General features: G+C 31.8%; 1 protein-coding gene across 1 annotated transcript; it reads right to left on the bottom strand.

The window, feature by feature from the left end:
• Nucleotides 1-17,749: 17,749 nt before the first annotated feature.
• LOC111028226 (enhancer of split mgamma protein-like) lies at nt 17,750-22,226 on the bottom strand. The gene is made up of 4 exons (XM_022306783.1): nt 21,946-22,226; nt 20,706-20,795; nt 20,519-20,632; nt 17,750-18,923 (listed from the first exon to the last, which is right to left on the bottom strand). The coding sequence occupies exons 1-4, from the start codon at nt 21,994-21,996 to the stop codon at nt 18,381-18,383; spliced, it is 798 nt and encodes a 265-aa protein (XP_022162475.1). The 5' UTR covers nt 21,997-22,226; the 3' UTR covers nt 17,750-18,380.
• Between the last annotated feature and the right edge of the window lie 312 nt (nt 22,227-22,538).

Here is a 22,538-nt window from a genome sequence, read left to right as displayed (position 1 = left end):
TTTAAGGGTGCCGTGGTCGTAAAAGTTTGGGAACCGCTGGTCTATAGAAGTATGCCCAATAATAGTTTTCCTTGTGAAAATAAATAAAGTAATTTATTTTTATAATATTAATCAATAATAAATTACGTATAACAATTAAAATAACTAAAAAATTATTAGTAATAACACACCTAATAAATCATTTTGTAGATTCAAGTAATAAACTAATAAATTATTAATAAATTATTATATTTCCCAATTTTAATATAAGAGGTATCAATTCTAGTCATTTTATACAATTTCTAGGCAATAACTTTGCCCAACCAAATTAATAGACTTCGCAAATAATGATTAATTACTATTAATTTTTATATAGCCATTATTGAAAATAGCTTAAGTAGGTACTGATTGCCAACATTAACAGTAACATACATAAAATATTATATAATATATTATGATCTCGTAATCCCACACTAGACATCAATCGTACTTGTAGTTGATTTGAATTGAATTAGTATTTAAATAAACTTAAGATAAACATTTTATTTTTCGTCAAAATAAAACTTAATTTGCCTATATCAAACTATGTAAAAATCGTCTTACTCGTAAAAATAATATTTCACTCTTATTGAATTGCACACATTTATACACCTAAATTCAAAAATGCACATTAATTCATGAAAATAATTTGTGGTTGAAATGTTTGGTTTCAATTTTAAAAAAAAAAGTTGAGCACTTGTGAGCAGCACGTGTGCGTAAGACAATAAGATAAAACCAAAGAATAGTTATTATATTATATATTCTTCAATTCGTTTATTAAAATATTAATCATGGTTATAATCGAACAATCATATGCTTATGTTATAGTCATAGAAAATTGAATGTTTCCGGTAAGTTATCGAAGACATACCTTAATATATATTTCATGTAATAAGATATAAATAATACTGTCGACCAAAAATAGAAGAACGTCGAGTCGAAAATATTTAATACGATCAAAATTTAAGTACGTTTTTATAATGTAATTTAATTATTTTTGGAAATTAAAATACATCATTAATATATTTCAGTACCTATTTTTTTACATATTGGTTAGGTTTAATATTAAGATTATTTATGAAGAATAATTTTTTTTAAACCAAAGAAATTAAAAGTGTATGAAAATGTATCACTGGTACATATACCTCAAAGCATTTTTTGTACTAAAGTTATAATTTTATTTAAACGCATACATTTTTTTTTAATCAAAAAAAATCAAAACATTGTTTACCTTCAAATTCTACTATTTAATTTGATTTTTCCAACCATTTATATGCGTCATTTGGCGATAATACTTCCTTTAAACTATAACGTGTCAGTCATAATAATTTCACAATTACAATATCTATTAACTGCTGTCTGCCGTCATCAACTGTAAGAAATTTCCATTTATGTGCTCTGAAAATAGACCATTTTATTTTCTGTTGTTTGTTACATTTTTGTAATATAGTTCGTAACAATATCAATGCCCTCCGGACACAATTTTATTATAATTTTCTCTAAAGTTGACTTTACGCATTGATATCTGTATTATTTAGAAACAATATTACTACTCGGAAATCCTGCAAATGTATTGGAAGTAGTTTGCAACGTAACTTTAACTTAATCGGAAATTGGAAAATGTTGAGTTTTTTGTAAATGGTTCCGGTTCTTGAGAAAAATATTTAACTGTTAAGTTCTGGTTTCTGCGAATTACTGGCTGCAATACTAAAACAAACAATTGTATGACACCGGCTCCAGAATGTAACCGTTCCGGATCGGTTAAAATTTTAAATTACATAATACTATTACCCATAAAACAGCTATAGTGGTTACTTACTATGTAGGTTATAAATAGGTATGAACTAGATAGGTATCTATATTTTTAATGAACATTATACATAATAAATGATGACGAATTTATTTGTTTTAGTATAGATAATGAATAAGCATTCATAAAATGTGTGTCCATATGTAGAGAATTGTTATCATAATACACTAAACAGCACCGTAATCAGTGGCGTATTTATATGTGCAGGCACTATAGGCACGTGCCTTCAGTGACATATTTTTAAAGGGAAATTTTTTCCAAAATTGATGATAGGTATTATGATTAGTACACTTTATGAGAAATACTATGGATGCAGTGCGTTATACACATTGCGGTAAAATCAGTTTTTCTAAAGGGGAACATCTCCGCTTGTATTTCCTGAAAATCTCACTGTAAAAGAGGTGTGAAATAACCTGTGAACCTATAAAATATTTTATTATATTATACCACTCAAGTATTAAAAAATATCAAATGAGATATTCTTTAAGTATCTTTGTAAACGGTCTCCGACGAATGGTCCTATGAAGAAGAAAAAGAAGGCTCTTAAGCACACAATTTTGAAAACGAAACAATCTAATAAAATAAATTCGAAACAATTAAATATTACACAACATAATATAATACTGACTGCACCGAAAAAAATATCATTTGTAATATTAATAATATAATATTGTAGAAGTTCAACAATATTAATCTTGTCACCTGGATAATAAATTGTGTGAATAACAAGATAATTTGTTAAAACAGTATAATATATTGTCAATATGATAATTATTATTACTGGCGCAAAAATAATTAATAATATTATTGTTGAATCAATAATAGCTATTTTATCCTAAAAATATTATAGGCTATATATTAATAACATGGCATGTTTGACAATATTAATATTGTCATTTAGATAATACCTTATGTGAATAACAAGATATCTTGTAAAAAAAATAATATGTATTATTAATTTGATAGTTATTATTATCGATATGAAAATAATAAAACCAAGTTCATAACCCTAATTTCTACAATCCATGTGACGATCATTGCCCTGTTCCCAGTATAGTACTTTCCACTCGTAATGTGTTTTGCTGTTTAAACATGTCATTTGTGATTTTGTCTTTTGATTTCCTAAGTACCGTCTTTTAATTTAAATAATTGTGTTGAAATTATTGCATTTGCGAGAGTTGCGAATTTGCGATCTTCAATTTCTTCTGTCTGTCAGGTAAGTATTCATTATGATATGTTATATTTGCAATTGTGATATTGTTGGTGAATTGAAAGCTTTAGTTGTACATTATAAATTAATTCATTTGCTTAAGCCTGATAGTTTTTATACATGTTTGGAAGATGCTTGTTCACAATCATTTAATTGCTTGTCATCATTTAAAAGGCATATCAATAGGAAGCATGCAGTTGTTATGTCTAAAACATTTCCTAGTCTACAAAGTGGTAACTGTGTACAAGAAACTACTAATATGGCCCCAATGATGAACTTAAAGATACATTTAACTTTGGAAAATCTGCAAAAGAATTGTATGAATCGACTTTAAAATTTATCATTAGCTTATACAATAATAACAATTTCAATAATAGTGATGTGCTTTATATTCAATCTGGGATGACAGAAAATATTTTGAAACCTATTGCCTCCATTCTTAAAAGTATGGTTAAAATTAATATTTCAGAACCTATATTAGTTTCTACTTTTAATAGGCTTGAGGTATTAATACTAAATCCATTTAATTATTGTAGTACTGAGTATCACTTAAATAATTGGCTTATAAGCAATAACTTGTTATGCCAAGTCCAACAGATAACTATTAATAATCAAATGTGTCCTGTTTCTTATAGTGGTGAGATTTGTTATAATGAAAAAGTAACTAAAGGTGCTCTATTACCATTACAGTTCCAATTTAAACAATTTTTTGAACATGGTAACAATTTCAAAACAAGTTATGATAGACTAGTCAATTTCCAAACTGACCAAACGTCTTTCTTAAATTTTGTACAAGGAAATTTATGGAAACAAAAGACATCACAATATGAAGGAAAAATAGTTTTCCCATACTTTTTGTACATAGATGATTTTGAGATAAATAATCCACTAGGATCTCATGCCACATATCAATCTATTGCGGCCATTTATTATAGTTTTCCTCTTATTGAAAATAATTATAAATTATCAAATATATTTCTAGCTGCATTAATTAAATCCTAACCTAACCTATCCTATCCTATTTAACCTAACCTAACCTAACCTTTGACACGCAACATAACCGAGGGAAGAAGACAAAATACTGTATATTACACGCGAATATCCAAACGTGAGGTGTAGGTACCTATAATATTATGTCACTCAAACGCTTGATATAATATGGCAAAAATAGTTATAGTGTTTTTCTGCCCGTTCCCGTCGGGCTTATTTATCATTCGTTGAACTTAACCAACCTTTTTTTTGTTCGATGCTAACATCAATTTTTTCATGTAAAAATTCATTTTTTTTTTTGTTACTTAAAAATGTTCTGTTTTTCCCATTTAAAGTTGGAAATCAAAACACTATTTTACTACTCATTTATTGTGTACATAGGCTTAAAAAATAAAAATAAACATTCTCTCAGCTTAGAATCTAAAAATAAATATAAACTTTTTACTAACAATTAACTAATCATACAAAATAATGTATACCTACCCACATTTATTCCTAGCTTATAATAGATAAGTAGGTAGTTTTATATAGTATAAATTATAATAAAATTATTTTAAAAAACTTATGCTAGGTTGCATGAATATTCACTAAACATACTTTAATGAATCAGTTATAATATAGTAAGCTCAAAAATATTTTTCAATATATTTCGCGTAGTATGTATGAAATCATTAATTATTTTATTTGAAAACAAATTGAAAAATATTGAATACTACAAAATTTAGTTATATTGGTAGATAGTATAATGGTTTATTAGGGCTAGGATTTATATGCAATACAAAATTGTAAAATATATATTTTACAAGCCAAGGTATGCAAAAACAATTTTTTTTAATTTATACATAATATTTTTTACATAAAAATCAGAAACTAATTGAAACAGAAACTACCTACTAATCAATATATTTATTATTTGTATTAACATTTTTATTTAAATAATATATTAATATTATTGTGTTAATATATGCTTTCAAGTTTCAAGTAAGGCAATTCAACATATTATGACCCAATATTTATAGACGTTTATTACCTTAATACCTTTTTAATTCATCTGATTTTCAATAACCTTATTACCATGCTACCATGCTACCTTATGTTCAAAATATGTAAACATATGCGAAAATATCGATCTATTTAATCGAGATTAATTCAAATCGTAGACTTATCTGACAACCAATCAATTTGGACTCAAAGAAAAAACATGGAAATTCATAGAAATCCTACCCTTATGCATATTACACTGATATCACATATGTGAATATCATAACGATATAATACACAAGTCATATTACTACATGAGTTATTAAAGCTAAACGGTTAAATTGAAGTTTCACGGATATGTGACTTCTTTGTTCACTCTTCGTGACTTGTGTTGGATTTTAAATGTCTTAAAGCCTTTATTGTAATCCCATCTGACTGTTATGATGTTCATAATATATTATACACGCCTCTGAATCCGCCCAAACTTTATACCCACACGACTATACATGAATAATTAATATAAATTAATAATTCAAGTTTAGCAATATTTACATAAATTAATGCAGTATGCGCAGTGATTTGTTTTAAAGTTAAATCCTTGTTTTCTTGAAAAGTATTTACGTATTTAAAGTATTTCATTTTTATATAAAAGTCATTTTGAACGTTTAAACTCATGTTGTACCTACCAAACAACATCTGAGTATTTATTTTATCGTTAATGTTTTTTAAGGTTTTTTTTTAATGACTGCATACATTATTGAACCTAACCTAACCAAAAAGCGATCGACCCAGAGATAAATATCGAATTTGTTGTTTACATTAGTTGTACCTCATAAGTATTTATTTTATTAAAACAAATAACCGTAGATGATTAATATTTTCACCAAATGTTCATAATAGCATATTCTATGCGTGGTGAAAATTCAAAATATTATGATGGTTATTAAGCTATTTATAGATGTATAAATATTGATTAAAAAAATGTCAGTAAGTCAAAAAATTAAAAAGTTCAAGAATTCCTCATAAGTATAGCTCCTAATGGAATCGAAAAATTAAATATTATAAAGTATGCAGTGTTTTTGACAAAGCAAAAATTAAAAAAACCTTCCATAATAATTATAGTAAAACAAATTACTTATGACAATTATAAATGGAATACAAAATATCCTAGGCTGGCTAATATCATAAAATCTACTTAGCAATACGTCGCTATCTCCGCTCAAAATCATTTTTGAAATGTCATATTATTATTGAATTCAATTTTTATCCATTAAAGTGACCCACTTGACACTTGCTGTACTACAACAGAGTAGTGCCTACTTGTTCACCTTTTTTTTCATTAAATCGCTATCAACTTCTGATTCAATAAAAGTTTTTTTCCGACACTCAAAGATTGCGTTTTTACTTCTCTTCGACATAAAATCACCAATTAAATTTTATCATTTTAATCTTACTGTTGTTTTAAACCAAAATTCAATAATGCATAATATTATAATAATAATTTGAACCTAACGACCACTTTCATCAACACTGTATAGGTACGTGGATCGTTTGATGAACGATGAGACTCGAGTGAAGAGATTTGGAACTTTTATGGAACAGAAACATCAACATTTCATAACAAACATTTATTTATTTAATTGTTATACGGTAGGTACATACATAAGATATACGATTATATAGTACTTACTACTTATATAATACCGTACACTGTACATATAGTACCATCAATTATAAATACTAAATTTTTAGGTAATCATTGATATTATACATACCTAATTTAGTCTGAATTGGCCGATAAGCCATAAATTAATGAATATTAAACCGAGTCAGGTGAGATTAAGATAAATTGAATTGATTGTTATAATCCTATACAGTGTACACTAATATTAATTTTTAAGTAAATATAAAATATAATATGTATGGCCCCGGGTGCTCCGTGCTCACGTCTATCAATACGCAATTATTGTGCAACGTTAATATGTTGATACTATTATACTAGTTGTTGTTAATTTAAATAAATAAGCACTTGAAACTACTATTATACAGATAAATACTATAATAATATATAATGTCTTCATACTTATGAAACTAATACTTAAAAATGTTTAAGCACAGCTATACATGAGGTATACCTGAGTAGAGAAGACATTATAATATCGGTTTTTACTAATATGTTTATTATGTAGAAATCTTTATTTGTAAAAAATTAAGAACGTATAGATTTACCATGAAATATATTATTATAGTCTATTTTATGATGGAAATAATAAATTAATATGCGTTATTATTAAATCATAAATAGTACCTTTAGGATTCAATAACTATATTTTATTATTGAAGCTTCTGAAACTTGGTCGTTTTTTGGTGCACTTAAAATTTAGACCAATAAGTGGAAGCGAAAGAAAATTGAACATTAAATTATTTTTAACTTCAAAATAATTTGATTGATGTTCGTTCATTTAATAATACATTTGCAGCAAATTATAAAATTGAATTTGAACTTTGCATTTTGTTATATTATTAAGTATTAAATATTAATAATTTTAGATTCTAAGCAAGAATATTGTGTTTATAAAACTAGTTGAAAACTCGAGAAATCCAAAAGTAATCAAGTTGCGTGTGAGAACTCCTTGTATAATGGTATACAACAACGTCATTTGAATTGTAGCACTGTGTTCCGTCCATGCGCCGAAAGGTAAAACATGATGATTATATTTTTGATTAATATAAAAAAGTACTAAAGAAAACTCTATATCATGGATAGATTAATGTTTAATACTTTTATGTTACAAGACAGGTCGGAAGTACCTAATATAGCAGTATTATTAAAAATATTGTTATTTAATATTTTCGGTGAATATTTACCGATATACGTTAGGACCAATGATTCTGTTAATAAACTAGCCAACCTTCACGATTTTCTATATAATATTAAGCTTGAGATCTGAATGCAGTTAAACGTTTTTATATAGTCACTTATAAAGTATTTCAGATTTTCTAATAATGTGTATTTTATTTCAATAACGAAGACACACAGAGGTCGCGTTGCTCGAGATTATCTCTTGAAATCGAATTTTTCGGCAGAAGTACAGAAGTAGTAACTAGTTAGTTACCGGAAATGGAAAAAATATAAAACACAATAATATATTATTATTATATGTTCAGTCGCGTGGAGTCGTGAGGAGTCTACAAACAATATATTGTTCTTTTAAATCCGGCGTAATAAAACGTTCGCACAAATCTAACGGGCGTGATCTATAGGCAATTCGATATGTTTCGAAGTAGTGTGGTCATCGATGAGACTCCTCGTCGTCGTAGGCATCACTCGAATGTCGTCACCCAAGTTCACTAACTGCTTATAGATTTTCTTATTTGAGTCATTGTAAAATGTTGAAAATAACTTCTACTCGACGTCCCGCTGGTGTGAAAAATATTGTGTACTTTTAAATAAATACACTCTCGAAAATCAATTTTCGTGTATCTGAGTGTTACACTCACAAATATTAAAAATGTACGATTTGCTTCAAAGACTCAAAAAGTTCGCGCCGCCACTGTGAGTAAATTAACTTACAAATTATGTGCCAAGTATACCTGCATATGGGCACTTAAAACAATTAAACCAAATGTATAGATATATCTTAGTCCATTATACAAATAAATAAATATTTTTTTTATGGAATAACATGTTTTTATTTTCTCAGTTGTAAGACTACATGCATTTATTTTTGTAAGAATATTAAGGTGTCAAGTATAATAATTATTGGTACTTCCATAAAAAATTATTTCCTAAAACACAACTATAACATAAAATATAATACTATTATATAATTACTATTGTTTTTATACATAATAATATATAAAGTACCTTAGTACCTATAATATAATATAGTAGGCCATGTTTCAAAAAATTGACTGTAAATAGGCATGTGCAAGCCCCAAGATGCTAGTTCCGAACTCTTATCTTGACATCATATCGGTGCATGGTGGAGATCAATTAATAAAAACTAGCATTAAGCACTCGTCCAATCTAATTTCATACGCAAATAATTTATTATACAAAATGAATTTCTATTACAAATGTAATTTATTTTTATCAGCATTTTTTAACTAGTGAAAAGTACATTATAATCATTAATAATAAATTGTATTTAATTGTTTTATTTCAAAAATAAATATTGACCATATACAACTAAAAAAAATATTTGCCATGTAAAAAAATGTTTTTTAAATTTTATATCGTCGCACAGAATCCCGCACATTTAAAAGCCTTGTTGCCTATATTGATTAGTTTATAATTATTATTAATTAATATAACGTGATTAAAATTGTATCAGCTATTATAATTATAACATAGAACATTAATTGTATAGCATGAAATTAAATGGTTAATAATATTGGCTAAAGCAAATTGTTTTCATTTAGGTACTCGTCCACTATCATCCAGATATTTGTTATTGTTATGCATAAAATCATCGATGTCCCAAAGTAACGCCCAAAAACACATTGCGCAAAACTATTTCGTACGTCATATAATATCACCGATATTCATGGATCAGTCGAGTAAAGTACAAACAATGAAACGTTCCCTAACGGACACCTCCCAATAGCGGACGTTATCTTGTAACTAACTAAGTAGCTTAGTAACTACAAACAGTCTGCAATCTGAACTTTCTGAACAGCGGACACTGCAGTTTCGTGAGCGAGTGTATATTTTTCGTAGCGTCAGACACACGTCAACTATGATAATAATATGCACTTGCAGTAAATATGACAACCGATACGGTATTGTAGTACATTTGACGATATCGTACTCGAATAGTAGAAAATATTATGATATCGTTACGCGTGCGCACTACGCGGATAATCAATAACGAGAATATGTATCTGTGTCGTATTGGGTATACTGTCTATGATTATTATATTACGAACTAGCCGCAATCGCGTTCGCGTTTCACACATAGGTAACTATTATTGTATTTACGGCAGGACGTCGTGGGCAAGAAAGTACGGCAGTGATATGACGATGATAGTATTATAATAACAATAATAATGAAAATAACACGAGATTGTAATGCGATTGCACGACGACGGCCGGAGAAAAATCGATTACGAGTAAAACGACCGCGCGTCTTCGGGGTCGAGCGGGGGACGGAAAACGAGCCGAGAAACCACAGGTCGTTTCGAACGGGCTCGTCGATGAAAAAATAATACACACATAATACAATATAAATAATAATACGTTATAACGACACATAACGCTGTGCACACACGCGAGCGGGCGAGCGGAGAGCATCGCGGGCTGCGGCCGTGTGGTCGCGCCGGGCGATAACGTCACGTCTGTGAATGGAAACGTGCCGTTCATTGATCATCGTTCAGCTACACGCCACCGCGTCGTCGGTGCTCGCTCGTATTATTTGAACACAGGGCGATTCACCAAACACGCTCGGCCTCCCCCACCCCCTCTCCTGTATGATAATGTATCAAGTGTAAGCTAATATAATCATAGAGTAGTATATTATATGGGTATCTGACGTCATGTACCTACAACGCGCACAGTACCGCGCAGTGTACTTGCGCAGTAGTCGAATCCCGCAACGGCGTGCACTGCAATAATAATTATACCTATATATCACACGGTTGAACATTGTATGATATGTGTCCGGGGGTGGGGGGGGGGGATCGTACGTGCAGTGGTTACGGCCGCGGGAAAAATCGATGAAAAAACCGAACATAATTCGATACGAGACCGCAGTTGACAAACCATATATTGCACTCACACACACACACACACACACACACACATACTCGACATTAACACGTCGTAGGTAATATCGAATATTGAATTATAGAGCACTGCTGCACACGACGGACGCGCGAGCGGGCACGTCCCGAGTAAACCGCTACAGCGGCCAACAGGTGTCCTACGACGACGACGACTGCGGGAACGAAACGAGCTAGCTGCACTCCCGCACGCCGTCGTTATCACCGTGACCCGGTAACCGTTAACATGGGTATAACGATCGAACGAACATCGCTGCACTTTCTTCGGGTGTTATACGTCCTACTGTTCCCGATCACTTGCGTTTTCAGATTATCCGAACAATTTAGATAATGTATACATATATGGGTGTGCCCCGAGAATACTCTTCGGGGTAATGGAAGCGGTCTTAAATTGTCGTTTTGTTATGTATTATTATATTTCATAAAGCATAATAATATCACCCCAATCACCTAGCTCTAAGGAAAATCAATTTATTTTAAGAAGAAGATTTTTCATACAATTTCGACGAAGGGACCAAATTTTGAAAACACTAATATAAAAATAATATTGGCTATTTAAAAAATCCCAAAAGCTGAGGTTGCATGACATGATAATAATATATTGTTTTTAAATTTTAAGGATTACAGTATTGTTATTTAATTTTAAATGATTTTTTTTAGATAATCGTTGAAAAAAATTGCACTAAATTATTGATTTTCAGCTGACATGCTGGTGTGAGTGATGTACTGTACTTTTGAAACATAATATTGCAGGCCAAATATCTCGGCCAAATATTGTTTTTCCAATAAAAATTACAAAGCTCACGAGTTGTACTACCCAGATATATATATATAAATAATTATGTGGTTGGTGGCATGCCAAAATATACTTTTGTAGTGTTATTCGCCATTGTAAGCAAGTTAGGTTGCCTAACCTACACACGTCAGTTACTTTTCGTCGATCTCGGAAAGTGAGAACTTATGTTCGACTAAAAACTGCTGTAAAACCTCCTTTGTGTTTGATATCATGTTATTGAAACTTTCAATTGTCATTTCTCAGATTTTTTCATCATAATAATATTAACATGAGAAATATTTTAACTCCCACAAGACGAAAAACTTGAGATATTTCTACATCGCGGTTATACTTACGCTTGCAGATTAGGCATGAATCGTGCAATAAATTCAATTGACCATTTGGAATATATGGTATCAAAAGTACGGTTCGAAGAATCAAAACTGCCGTGTGGAAATACTGCATGAACCGCGAAGAAGGTGTAGAACAACAACCATTTTTATCGAAAATAATGATTGTTTGTTTATAGTAGCATTTACGTGCATGGGCACTGTATGTCTGTATAATACGCCAACGAAGTATTGTTAAATTTGATTACGACGATAAATGTTTAGATAGAAACTAGCCACTAGGTATGTCGAAACTTACGAATTTACTAAAACTGGAAAAATCACAAACGACATTGTACAGCAAACATATTTATGACAACCATGAAATCACACTCATTATTTTTAGTCAACCTAAAATTTTACTATATTTTATGGTACACTTACTGAATAAACATAAATTATAAATATGATTTTCAATAGTAAATAACCACGACAAACCACGGCGTCGAGTAATTTGTGTTGCCTATCGATACATTTTAGCGAACAATTATGTTATTACAATAACATTATCGAATAAGATATGTTTTTCGCTATGTGTTCGTGTGTGTTACGATGGAAACCCTCGAAAAATATGTTATACACCTAGGCAATAAAAATGCTTTACAGGTATTTCAGAAACACCAACAACGCTAGATATTGAATCGTACATATTATATAAGTAAATAATAAAAAAAAAAATGCTTTACTTTCTTAATTGTTTGGAAAATTAAATTTAAAAAAAAATGATAAATACACTATTATATCAAAAATGATAAAATAATATATTTAGAAAAAAAGTAGATGTATGAGAAATAAGGACCGTACAGCAAATTAGAAAATCAATCACACTTAAATACTTAATACTTTATATATGAATATTATTGCATTATACTTCATGCTTTCTAACCTAAACTCCTTAGTTGAACAATTATGAATTTAGAGTTTTTATATCTTGAAATTATCTATTTTATGGTGTCACTAATATTTTACATATTCACTTCGAAATCAACATTGAGACTATATTATAAAGTATACTTGTGAGAACAGCAACATATTTTGAAATACGTCCTTCGATCTTACAGCATAATATTATTATGGCTCAATAATTGTAATATATGATAAGAAAAATTGTATAGCTTGCAACAATTAAAAAACATAAACACACTATAGATATTAATAAAGTAGTATAGATTCATATTATTATATAAATTAAAGATAATTAAGATAAGAATATAAAATTATGAATCTAATGTAGTTAGCTGGCATACTAAAATGAAATAATAACAATATTATGGGGAATACGTACAGTGGGATACATAATTATAATTGACCTTCACTTTAGCGGGTTAGTCCTTAGAAAAGATAAGGGGGGGGCTCCATGATAGCTATGAACTTGGAAATAAAATAAGTAAAATAATGTTCCGATGTTTGACGAAAAAAGGGATGGTTTTGGTTAAAGAAAGTAGCTTTAGCCTGGTGGTTCATTGGAATTGGAATTTAAAGTCTTTGAAAACTTATCTTTGGTTTTGGGAGCAGTCATATCGTTCGTTACATTTTACAAATAGATTATACAATGATACAATTAGGCTGATAGTATACGATGCCCTACGGCGTTTTTCTAAAATATGTTTAATTTTTAGGAACTTACGAAAAATGGTCTCCCGAACAATGTTGACCCATCTCTGCATGCCAATTCGTGTGTATTCGTATTAATTAGGAAGCTGCATAATCAAAATTTGGTTATACACAACTCCGATTCGTAACATAAACAACACAAACTATTAAGAGTTTTCACATATATTTAAAGATTCTATGAAAATATTTTGTTTTAATAATAATAAAACATACTTAATGCATAATATATTTACATAGTAATATATATGTGTAGTAGTTTTCGAAAATAATCATGATTTTTTTCCTATAAAATTCACGTTTGGTAAAAATAATGATACCAATATTAATAATTGCACATTGTAAAATGCATGTTGAAGTTTTTTAGAGCACATCTATGCACATACATAGCTCTTTGTTTTTTAGCATACCTATACCTATTCTATACAGTTCCAAACCTTGGTTATGCCACTCGAGCGCACTACAAGCCGCTTAGTAACAATACACAACATTGGGTACGAAGTATAACAATGCACGTACAAGTACGATAAAAAATTATATCGTACCTATGTCCTATGTATTATAATATAACTATTACTATTATTATTATTATTATTATTATTATTATTATTATTATTACTATATAATCTCGGGTCCGCCACTTGACCGCGACCCGTTCATAAGTACACGATATAATAGTATATAAATAATATATCATAACAACCGCCGTGGAACGTGATCGAATCTGCGTTCAAGTATAATATATAATATCCGAGACACCAGATGTGTGCAGTGTTAAAATAATAATATAATAGACGCACATCACACCTTTTTGGTAGGAAAAAAAAACGATGACGACGACGGTAATAATAATAATAATAATAAATAAATAAAGAGAACACTCGTAACGATATTATCGGTGGTCAGTGCGGTTTACCGCACTTCTCCGTACACACATATTATTACATGTATAATAATATTATGGTTAGGGCTGAGGTCTTGTAGTACTTACAAATTTCAAAATATGTATGTATGAAGTGTCTGTACACTAAAAAACAAGAAATAGGTTTGCACTTTAGAATATAATATATACTATGCTCCAAAAAATGTATTCGAAGTTGGCCATTAACAAATCTTATATAATTAATATTTTTTTACATATTACTTAATTTATCGCTCATTTTTGAAAAAATGTTTTATTGCACTTTATAACAATAATATTTTGTTATAATGCTTGACAAATTGTACACATTTAAATTCTTAGATTATTAAAAATAACCGGACACATCAATAACTACGAGAAATATACGACTTGTCTAGTTACAAGTTACTGACAAAAGTGATTTATAACTTAACTTTTAGCTTTCTAAGTATAGTAAGTTTTCAGGCTCGATAAGTATGTATACGCAGTAACTGCAGCGGGTATATAACTAACAATATACACGTCACTCGCTTTGTCCTGCGGCCCGTCTGCGCGGACAAGTATTTAAAAAAAAAAACTACGAGTCCCCGGCCCCATAATTTCATATTATTATGATCTATACATTGTACCGATGTACCGGTGAATAAGAGACGACCGTATAAACGGGTTTATAATCATAAAATAATATACGCTGGCGAGTAAACGAGGCGATACGATTTACGACTCGTTGGCGGGTATATGCGGTAACAACCACAATAATAATAATAATAATAATAATATTAATATGATATATTATTAACGTGATTATTGTTGTATAATATCGGGCGTGTAATTCGACGTGTTTGTCCGCCGACGTACGTGGCTCAGGCGGACCGTGGCCGGACGTGCGTCTGATTTTCGGACCGCAACGACGACGCGCGACGCACACCAGCCTATGGACCTCTGTATATAACCCCGTCCCCGCGATCTGTGTTTCATTGTATACATCGATATTATAATGATACACCGTGAGACCATCGCCGCCGAAAAGGTTGGATACAGTAATATTGGGTAAAATGTTGTATGGGTGACCAAAAAAGCAGTTCGAAAAATGTTGACGGACGTCGGAGAAATAAGTCGACTTCGCCAAACTGCATAGACATACAGTGCACTATATTTTCTTCTCTAAACTCTCTGCTCGGGCATTTGTTTTGTTTTTACTCGACGCTTTATTGCAGAAAAGGCCCATAAAATATTAATACTAATATGAGCCACAAAATTAACATTTTTTTATCGAATAGATGCGAAATGTTGGGAAAAGTCGTCAATATTTTCCGATCGAGTCAAATTCTTACACGTCATAACGCAAGAAAATAGTTTTAATATCGATCAATGAGACAGCAATTCAATACATCCATATTCAACTGATTACAATACAGAATCTTAAACAAGGAAAACCGTATTTTTGGAGATCATTCAGTTCCACGGTGGGGGACCGTCAAGAACTTTTCTGTGAAGAATTTCCGACGCATGTCTTCTCTTGCCCAGTCCGTAACACAGAACCCGACTGTTGCACGTACAATTCGGCAGAGGTGAAAGCAATTTAATTTATTGAGTATGCCACACACCCCGTTCTATAAGGGGTTCGAAATAGGCAATTTTAATTCCTTATCAATTCATCCTTGAATAATATACCTATGTACTTTTATATCATGTATTTTTTAATAACTCATAAACTCAAAGGGTCGTAAACGAGTATGGAGTGTTAATCGAGTGTTCGAGTGTTGATTTAGATACATCGAGATTTTCAAGAAAATGATCGACCGTATTCTAATTAATGCAGCATTATGAAGAAAATAATTAAAATATGTCGTTCGTATGTAATGTTATAAGGAGCATACTACTAAAGCTATTTTGCCTCTACAAGGAAAATTGAGGAACCATAGATATTATGTTTTTGTGTATAGCGCAGGGAACAAATGTCTAGCAGTGTGCTACATTTTGTTAGGAATTTAATTTTAACATAAATATATGTTTTCGGGCTGGGAACAATAATTTTTGTCTCTGACCGATTTTTTATAAGATTTTTGTGGTCTTGGTTACCTATTAACAAAAACATATATATCATTCATAAAAATACGGAGTAGCGTGTTAGCCTATGTTTTTTTAAAATTTTTATTGGTGATTTGCGTTTCCATGACAATAAACTAAGCGTTACGAAAATCGGTTGGAAAAAAATACAGTTGTATCCAGCCCAAAAACATATTTGTGATAAAGGAGGGTGAGCACCCTATGTGGGTGGGCGAGCACCCTCTATCAGTCAATCTTAATCTTATTGCGATATATTTATTCTCGTGCATCGATGCTTCCATAATATTGATATAATATTATTACCCAACATTTGTAGCGTCGTTGCTGTTGTACGCTTTCTACAATAATATGATATACTTCACGAGTTATACGGTTACGGTGAAATAAGCAGAAACGCACTTCAAGTGTGCATAAAATAATGATAATATACTATTTAATATTATATCTAGGTTCTTATTGTTATTATGATAATATTATACGTTACACAAACTGTCCAATTTCTGTGTATAAAAATATAATATTATACTTATATATACTTGTGCGATAAACGACAGCTATGGGTGCGCACAAAAGCTTGTGTTTTTACCAATGACTATTAAGCTATAAAGGACCGAGGACTTCACAGTAGAAATATGATATGATATTATTATTCTTATTTATGGTATAAACTATAATCATAATATATTATCATATGTATACCATGCGACATATTATACAATATGAAACGACGATAAAATACAAAACGTCAAACAATATAATATTAGGTATTATATATTATATTATTATAATATTTACAGTCGAAATTCGTTACCTCGGCTTCTTGGACGCGATTAAGAAAATAAAAACAAGTAGAGTATGCTTATTCTTATTATATCAATACGCGAGCACTCGATTTTCTATCGATAATAACATTATTACGATTGCAAAGATAACATTTTATGTACACGCCGATTGAGTAACGTAGTTGATGAGATCATCATTAAAGCATAATATTTTGTATTACCGACTATAGACTATTGATATATAATATTATAAATACTACTCGATCAAAACCAACACACACACTCACGAACACAATACAATAATTATATTAATAACATAAAATAAAATCAAGCATAAATAATATACGTTTCTACAACGCATATTAGTACTCATATAATAATAATAATAATAATAATAATAATAATAATAGTGATAAAAAAAATAATAATAATAATAAAAAATGTATAATATATTTACAAAAGTTGAAAACATAATAAATTACCGTGCGATATCGCTCCAAATTAAACGACAGCTGATACACTCTTAACAAACTCCCCCTCTCCAAAAACTATTCCCTTGAAAATCAACTAAGATAGTTAGTAAAATGACATTCGAGAAGACCCGAATACAGTTACTGTGGCAAACATAATATTATACATCATATTAATAAATTATATTATAATAATAAAATTGTGAAACTTTTGTGACGATTGAGGCAAAAAAAAAAAACACAAAACAAAATAAATATAAATTAAACGAAAAACCACGAAAATCGCACTACCGCACTACCTCTAACACACATAGTCGGATATCGGACGGGGGTTGGGGGCTTTAGAGAGAATAACTCATAATCTTACCGCCCAAATTAAAGAAAAGATTTTCAACTATCCACATTTCGGTCTATTTGGCCTTATATGCATAAAATATCATAATAATCATAAATAGGTACATGGCTGACGATTTCGATGCACTTCTGCTCGTGTCGGCGGCCGCAATGAATCACGACGAGAGTGCAGCAGGTGACAGTAAGTACGCGGTGTGGCCGCGGCCGCAAAAAGTCGGCGGCGACGGTAAGTCGATCACCAAGGCCGCCACATTGGATCGCGTAGGGCGGCCACGGCGGCTGCAGCAGCGGCGTCTTGCTGCAGGTTCGGCGGCGACCGGCCGAACGCGGGCCTTGTGGGTTTGGGCCTGACGACTGTGTGCGGTGGGCCGCGGTTGGAAGCGTTTAGGGTGACTGGTTGCAGCGTCGGTGAGGCGGCGGCGATGGCCGCAAAGTGGACGGCGGTGTCGGCTGTAGCGGCGCTGCCGGCCGCGGGGCATGGAGGCGTGAGGACCGTCGCGGCCGCGGCCGACAGTGGTGGCGTTGGGGGCGTGTGGTCGGGTGGCTGCGGTGGCATCCGGTCTTCGCTTGAACTGGAGGCTGCCCGTTTGTCAGTAGCCGCCATCGCCGCGGCCGCGGCTGCGGTGGCTGCGGCGGCGGCGGCCGGCAGTTGAGATTCGAGAGCGCGCGACACCGATTTGGCCAGGTACTCGACCAGACGGCGGCCGACCACCGAGTCCAGACCCGGCAGCGACAACAGGAAACTGCACGCTTCGCTGGCACAGTGGCTGAATCCTTCCTGCGGACAGACAAATACAATTAACGCACCACTCGACATTATATTAATATTGCGTTGTAGAGTGGTCTATTACATTTGTGCGTGATACGAAATTCGTTATGACTCGTATGACGTATATTACGAAATTATAAAGCTTGTTGCGACCGATATTTGTGACGGGTATAGGTTATTGACCTTAAATTTAATTAATAACAAATTACGATTTGTAAATTATTTTTTACTTAACAATATGAACCACATTTGATAAGCTCTGTTTTTGTGGCTGTGACTACTGACTACAATTTTACCAGTTATACATAAAGACTTAACAGTGACCGATAACTTTTTTAACCAACTCTTAAATTTTATCTATAGTTTACCTACATTTAAATTGTTTAAAAATTTAAAGTATGATGTCTAACACAAAAAAACTAACGAAAATGTAACAATTAACGGTGCTTACGTATACATTACGCTTATGTGATATTATTAAATTGTATAGAGTGCCACTAGACAGTGACGATAACACTCCCGCACAATAGTGGTATCGTAATGCGTGTATAATATAATCGTTATTTCGTTATAAATGTGTAAGACTTGTTTAAACTGTTCTCACGCGAACTCCCCACGATTATCACCCTATTCGCGTCCCCTCTCCCTTCACCACCCACACGAATCATTCGACAGTGGTGACCGTAAATAATGGCCCGGATATTTCTAAACTGCAGTATTTGAGGGGGAAAAAACAATTTTTTGCCGGTGTGTTATTATTAATAATAGATTACAGATAAACATGAAATTCCTAAACGCCTACATCAATAAAAGCTTTTTTTCCCACTATTATGAAGTGACTGATATCCCCTCGTCCTACAAATGTGACCTTGACCTATTAAAATATCACACTTGTTAAACTTTATATTATGCGGATGTCTCCGGATGCGCTCCAGAAACTCGGATATGTTAGAAGTACCTACTTAATTCACACGTGTTTTATTCTTCGGAAATAACAGTCACGCCTTGTGGGATCAAACAATAAGTACAAGATTTATGATTTTGTTGTCAAACTCATCGTCTTAATTCCAATCATAATATATATGAACTATTATAATTTGTAAAAGTATATATATTAGAACAATGTTTTTTATTTTTTTAAATTAATTATAACCACGAAGACAAAATTAAATGGTCGTTAAGATATTTTTAAATTTTTAAATTTGAACAAAAAGTATCTAGTATCTATTTTTATATTGTGTGAAAGTATATTTAATGTTGTATAAAAAGATGCTTTAAGAATATGACTACACTTACACTTTTAAAATTATTTTATTTAATCGCGTTAGATGTCACTATAATTTGAATTACATATACAAAAATTAAATTAATATATTTTAAATTTCACTTAACCTATTCTACCTAGCGCACAATACAACATTATTGTATAATACTGCGATTTCACAAACAAAAATCAAAATCAGAACGCATTATGACAAACGAGAATGACTCTTCAACTTTTATATTGTAATTTGTACGATACTTAATGTTATCAAGACACCAAACGTTAATGAACCATAATAATAGACTTAGAACATAAAATTACATAGTTATTTTAAACTTACTTGAAATTTATAAGCTTCTTCTACGGGATCTCTCCTAGTGATCTTTTGAAGATGTTTAACGGTAAATTCCAAAATGTCTGCCTTTTCGAGTTTATCGACATTTTCACCTTCAGCCTATAAATAAAATTAAAATGTCACTAAATATATTTTAAAATAAAGTACTTATAATAATATTATGTTCTCTCACCTCTAAGGCAGAAAACATTAGATCCTTTAACTCGTCCAAGCACCGATTTATGCGAGCTCGACGCTTTCGTTCCAACAACGGTTTTGTTATCTATTAAATACAATAATATATAATTATTATTGTGATGTGAATATGAAAAGAAAAATACAAAAATATAAATAGTAAAAATCAACGTTTGAAAAAGTTTCAAAATAAAATACATAATATTTCCTCGAGCGTTTTAGTCGATTAGCTAAGTCATTTAGTCGACATAATTATATACCTACTACCAGCTACAAAATACTCTCTGTGAAACACGTGACTGTTCATGTTTTATATTACCAAACTACAAACTACAAAATACACACTACGCACACAGCAGAATAATTCCCAATTTTAAAATCCACACAATTCCCATTGATAAATGCTCAATATCACAAAACGTATTCTATTCTAAATTTCAACCAAACACACTCAAATATCTTATATTATTATAAAATGTATTTATATACAAAACCTTTTATTTTCACTTAGTTCCCGATCCACACACCAGACCATAAAAACGTTTTAGCTAAAAAAATTTTAAAAAATCGTTGTTTTTACTATCATAGTTTTTGTTAAATCGCAGAATATAAAATAATATATTATTTGATCAATGGAAGGCAAAATTAATTTGAATTACATTGAATAAATACGTTGCGTCTACAGTTATCGTCGAGTGCAGTGATAGTGTTAGATTTTCGATCCAACGGAAAACGTACCTACCTATAACGGTGGACGTTATAGGAAAAAGCTCAGATACGATCGAGGAAATTACTGGTTCGCAACTAATAAATTACTATACAATGCAGACATTATACATGATCAATAGTTGTATATTATTTATCCGTGTGCAGTAAAGTTTTTTTATAATTTTATTATTTACTGATTTAATATTATGGTTGTATATTGTGCGTAGAAGGCATATATTTCGTACGATATTCTTAAAACAATAAACGAAGACGGTCGAATACCTAATTATAGCCTAATACAAGGAGACATCGTGGTGACGGTCATAGGGGTGGGTTTTTGTTGTAGAGGGGGGGTAGGTAGTGAGGAAATATATCTTAAAAAGTTATCTATTATACTATACGATAAAATATATACCTATATAAAAGACATCATTGCCGAATTACATATTGCAATAATTTATACATGACCCAGTACTCAAAACCATATTAAAACCAAGTAAGAGGTTACGAATAAAAAAAGGATCACTTACCTTTCTGTACGTTACGGTCCGAGAAATCGGCGACGGAGTAGGCGAAAACATGACGACAAGTCTAGCTGGTTGGTTGGTTGGTTGAAAAATAAACAAATCCTATAGACGAATAACACAACAATAATATTATCACGCGTCACGAGCGAGAACACGAAAATAATAAACTAAAATGATTATAATAATAATATATCGACGATCGACGATCGACGAACACTCGAGTGCGAAATGCTCGCCGGATGACGGTGGGTAACGGACTGAACCAGCGGCGGCGGCGGTGCCTGTTGCCCGTCTCACTCCGTCGCCGCCGACGCGCTTCTTCCTCTTCCGCCGTCGCCGTTAGACCCCTTCTAAAAATACGCAAACCCCTCCGCCGCCGGGGGATGATCGGCGCGCGCGCCCCCGACACACGATATCAGGTCGCGTACCCCTCGCGTGCGTAGCCCCCTCGGGAGAGCAATCGTTTGGTTCCCACGGATTCCGATCACACTCCTCCCCCCCCGCGAGCGCGCGCGCGTAATTATATTATTCCGTTCATCCGCACATATTACGTATAGGTAGGTATATGTCGTTATAGGTCTCTTTGTATAATTTAT

The sequence above is a fragment of the Myzus persicae genome, unplaced genomic scaffold, assembly GCF_001856785.1.
Source record: "Myzus persicae strain clone G006 unplaced genomic scaffold, MPER_G0061.0, whole genome shotgun sequence".
NCBI classification, from domain to species: Eukaryota; Metazoa; Arthropoda; class Insecta; order Hemiptera; family Aphididae; genus Myzus; species Myzus persicae.
Note: the sequence above shows the minus strand (reverse complement) of the source record. Positions and strands in the feature narration are given on the sequence as shown.

Coding starts and splice junctions, on each gene's coding strand:
- LOC111028226 (XM_022306783.1), bottom strand. CDS start 21,996: ATGTTTTCGCCTACTCCGTCGCCGATTTCTCGGACCGTAACGTACAGA. Junction 20,796..21,945: donor GGACCGTAACGTACAGAAAG/GTAAGTGATCCT, acceptor TGTATTTAATAG/ATAACAAAACCGTTGTTGGA. Junction 20,633..20,705: donor TAATGTTTTCTGCCTTAGAG/GTGAGAGAACAT, acceptor TTTTATTTATAG/GCTGAAGGTGAAAATGTCGA.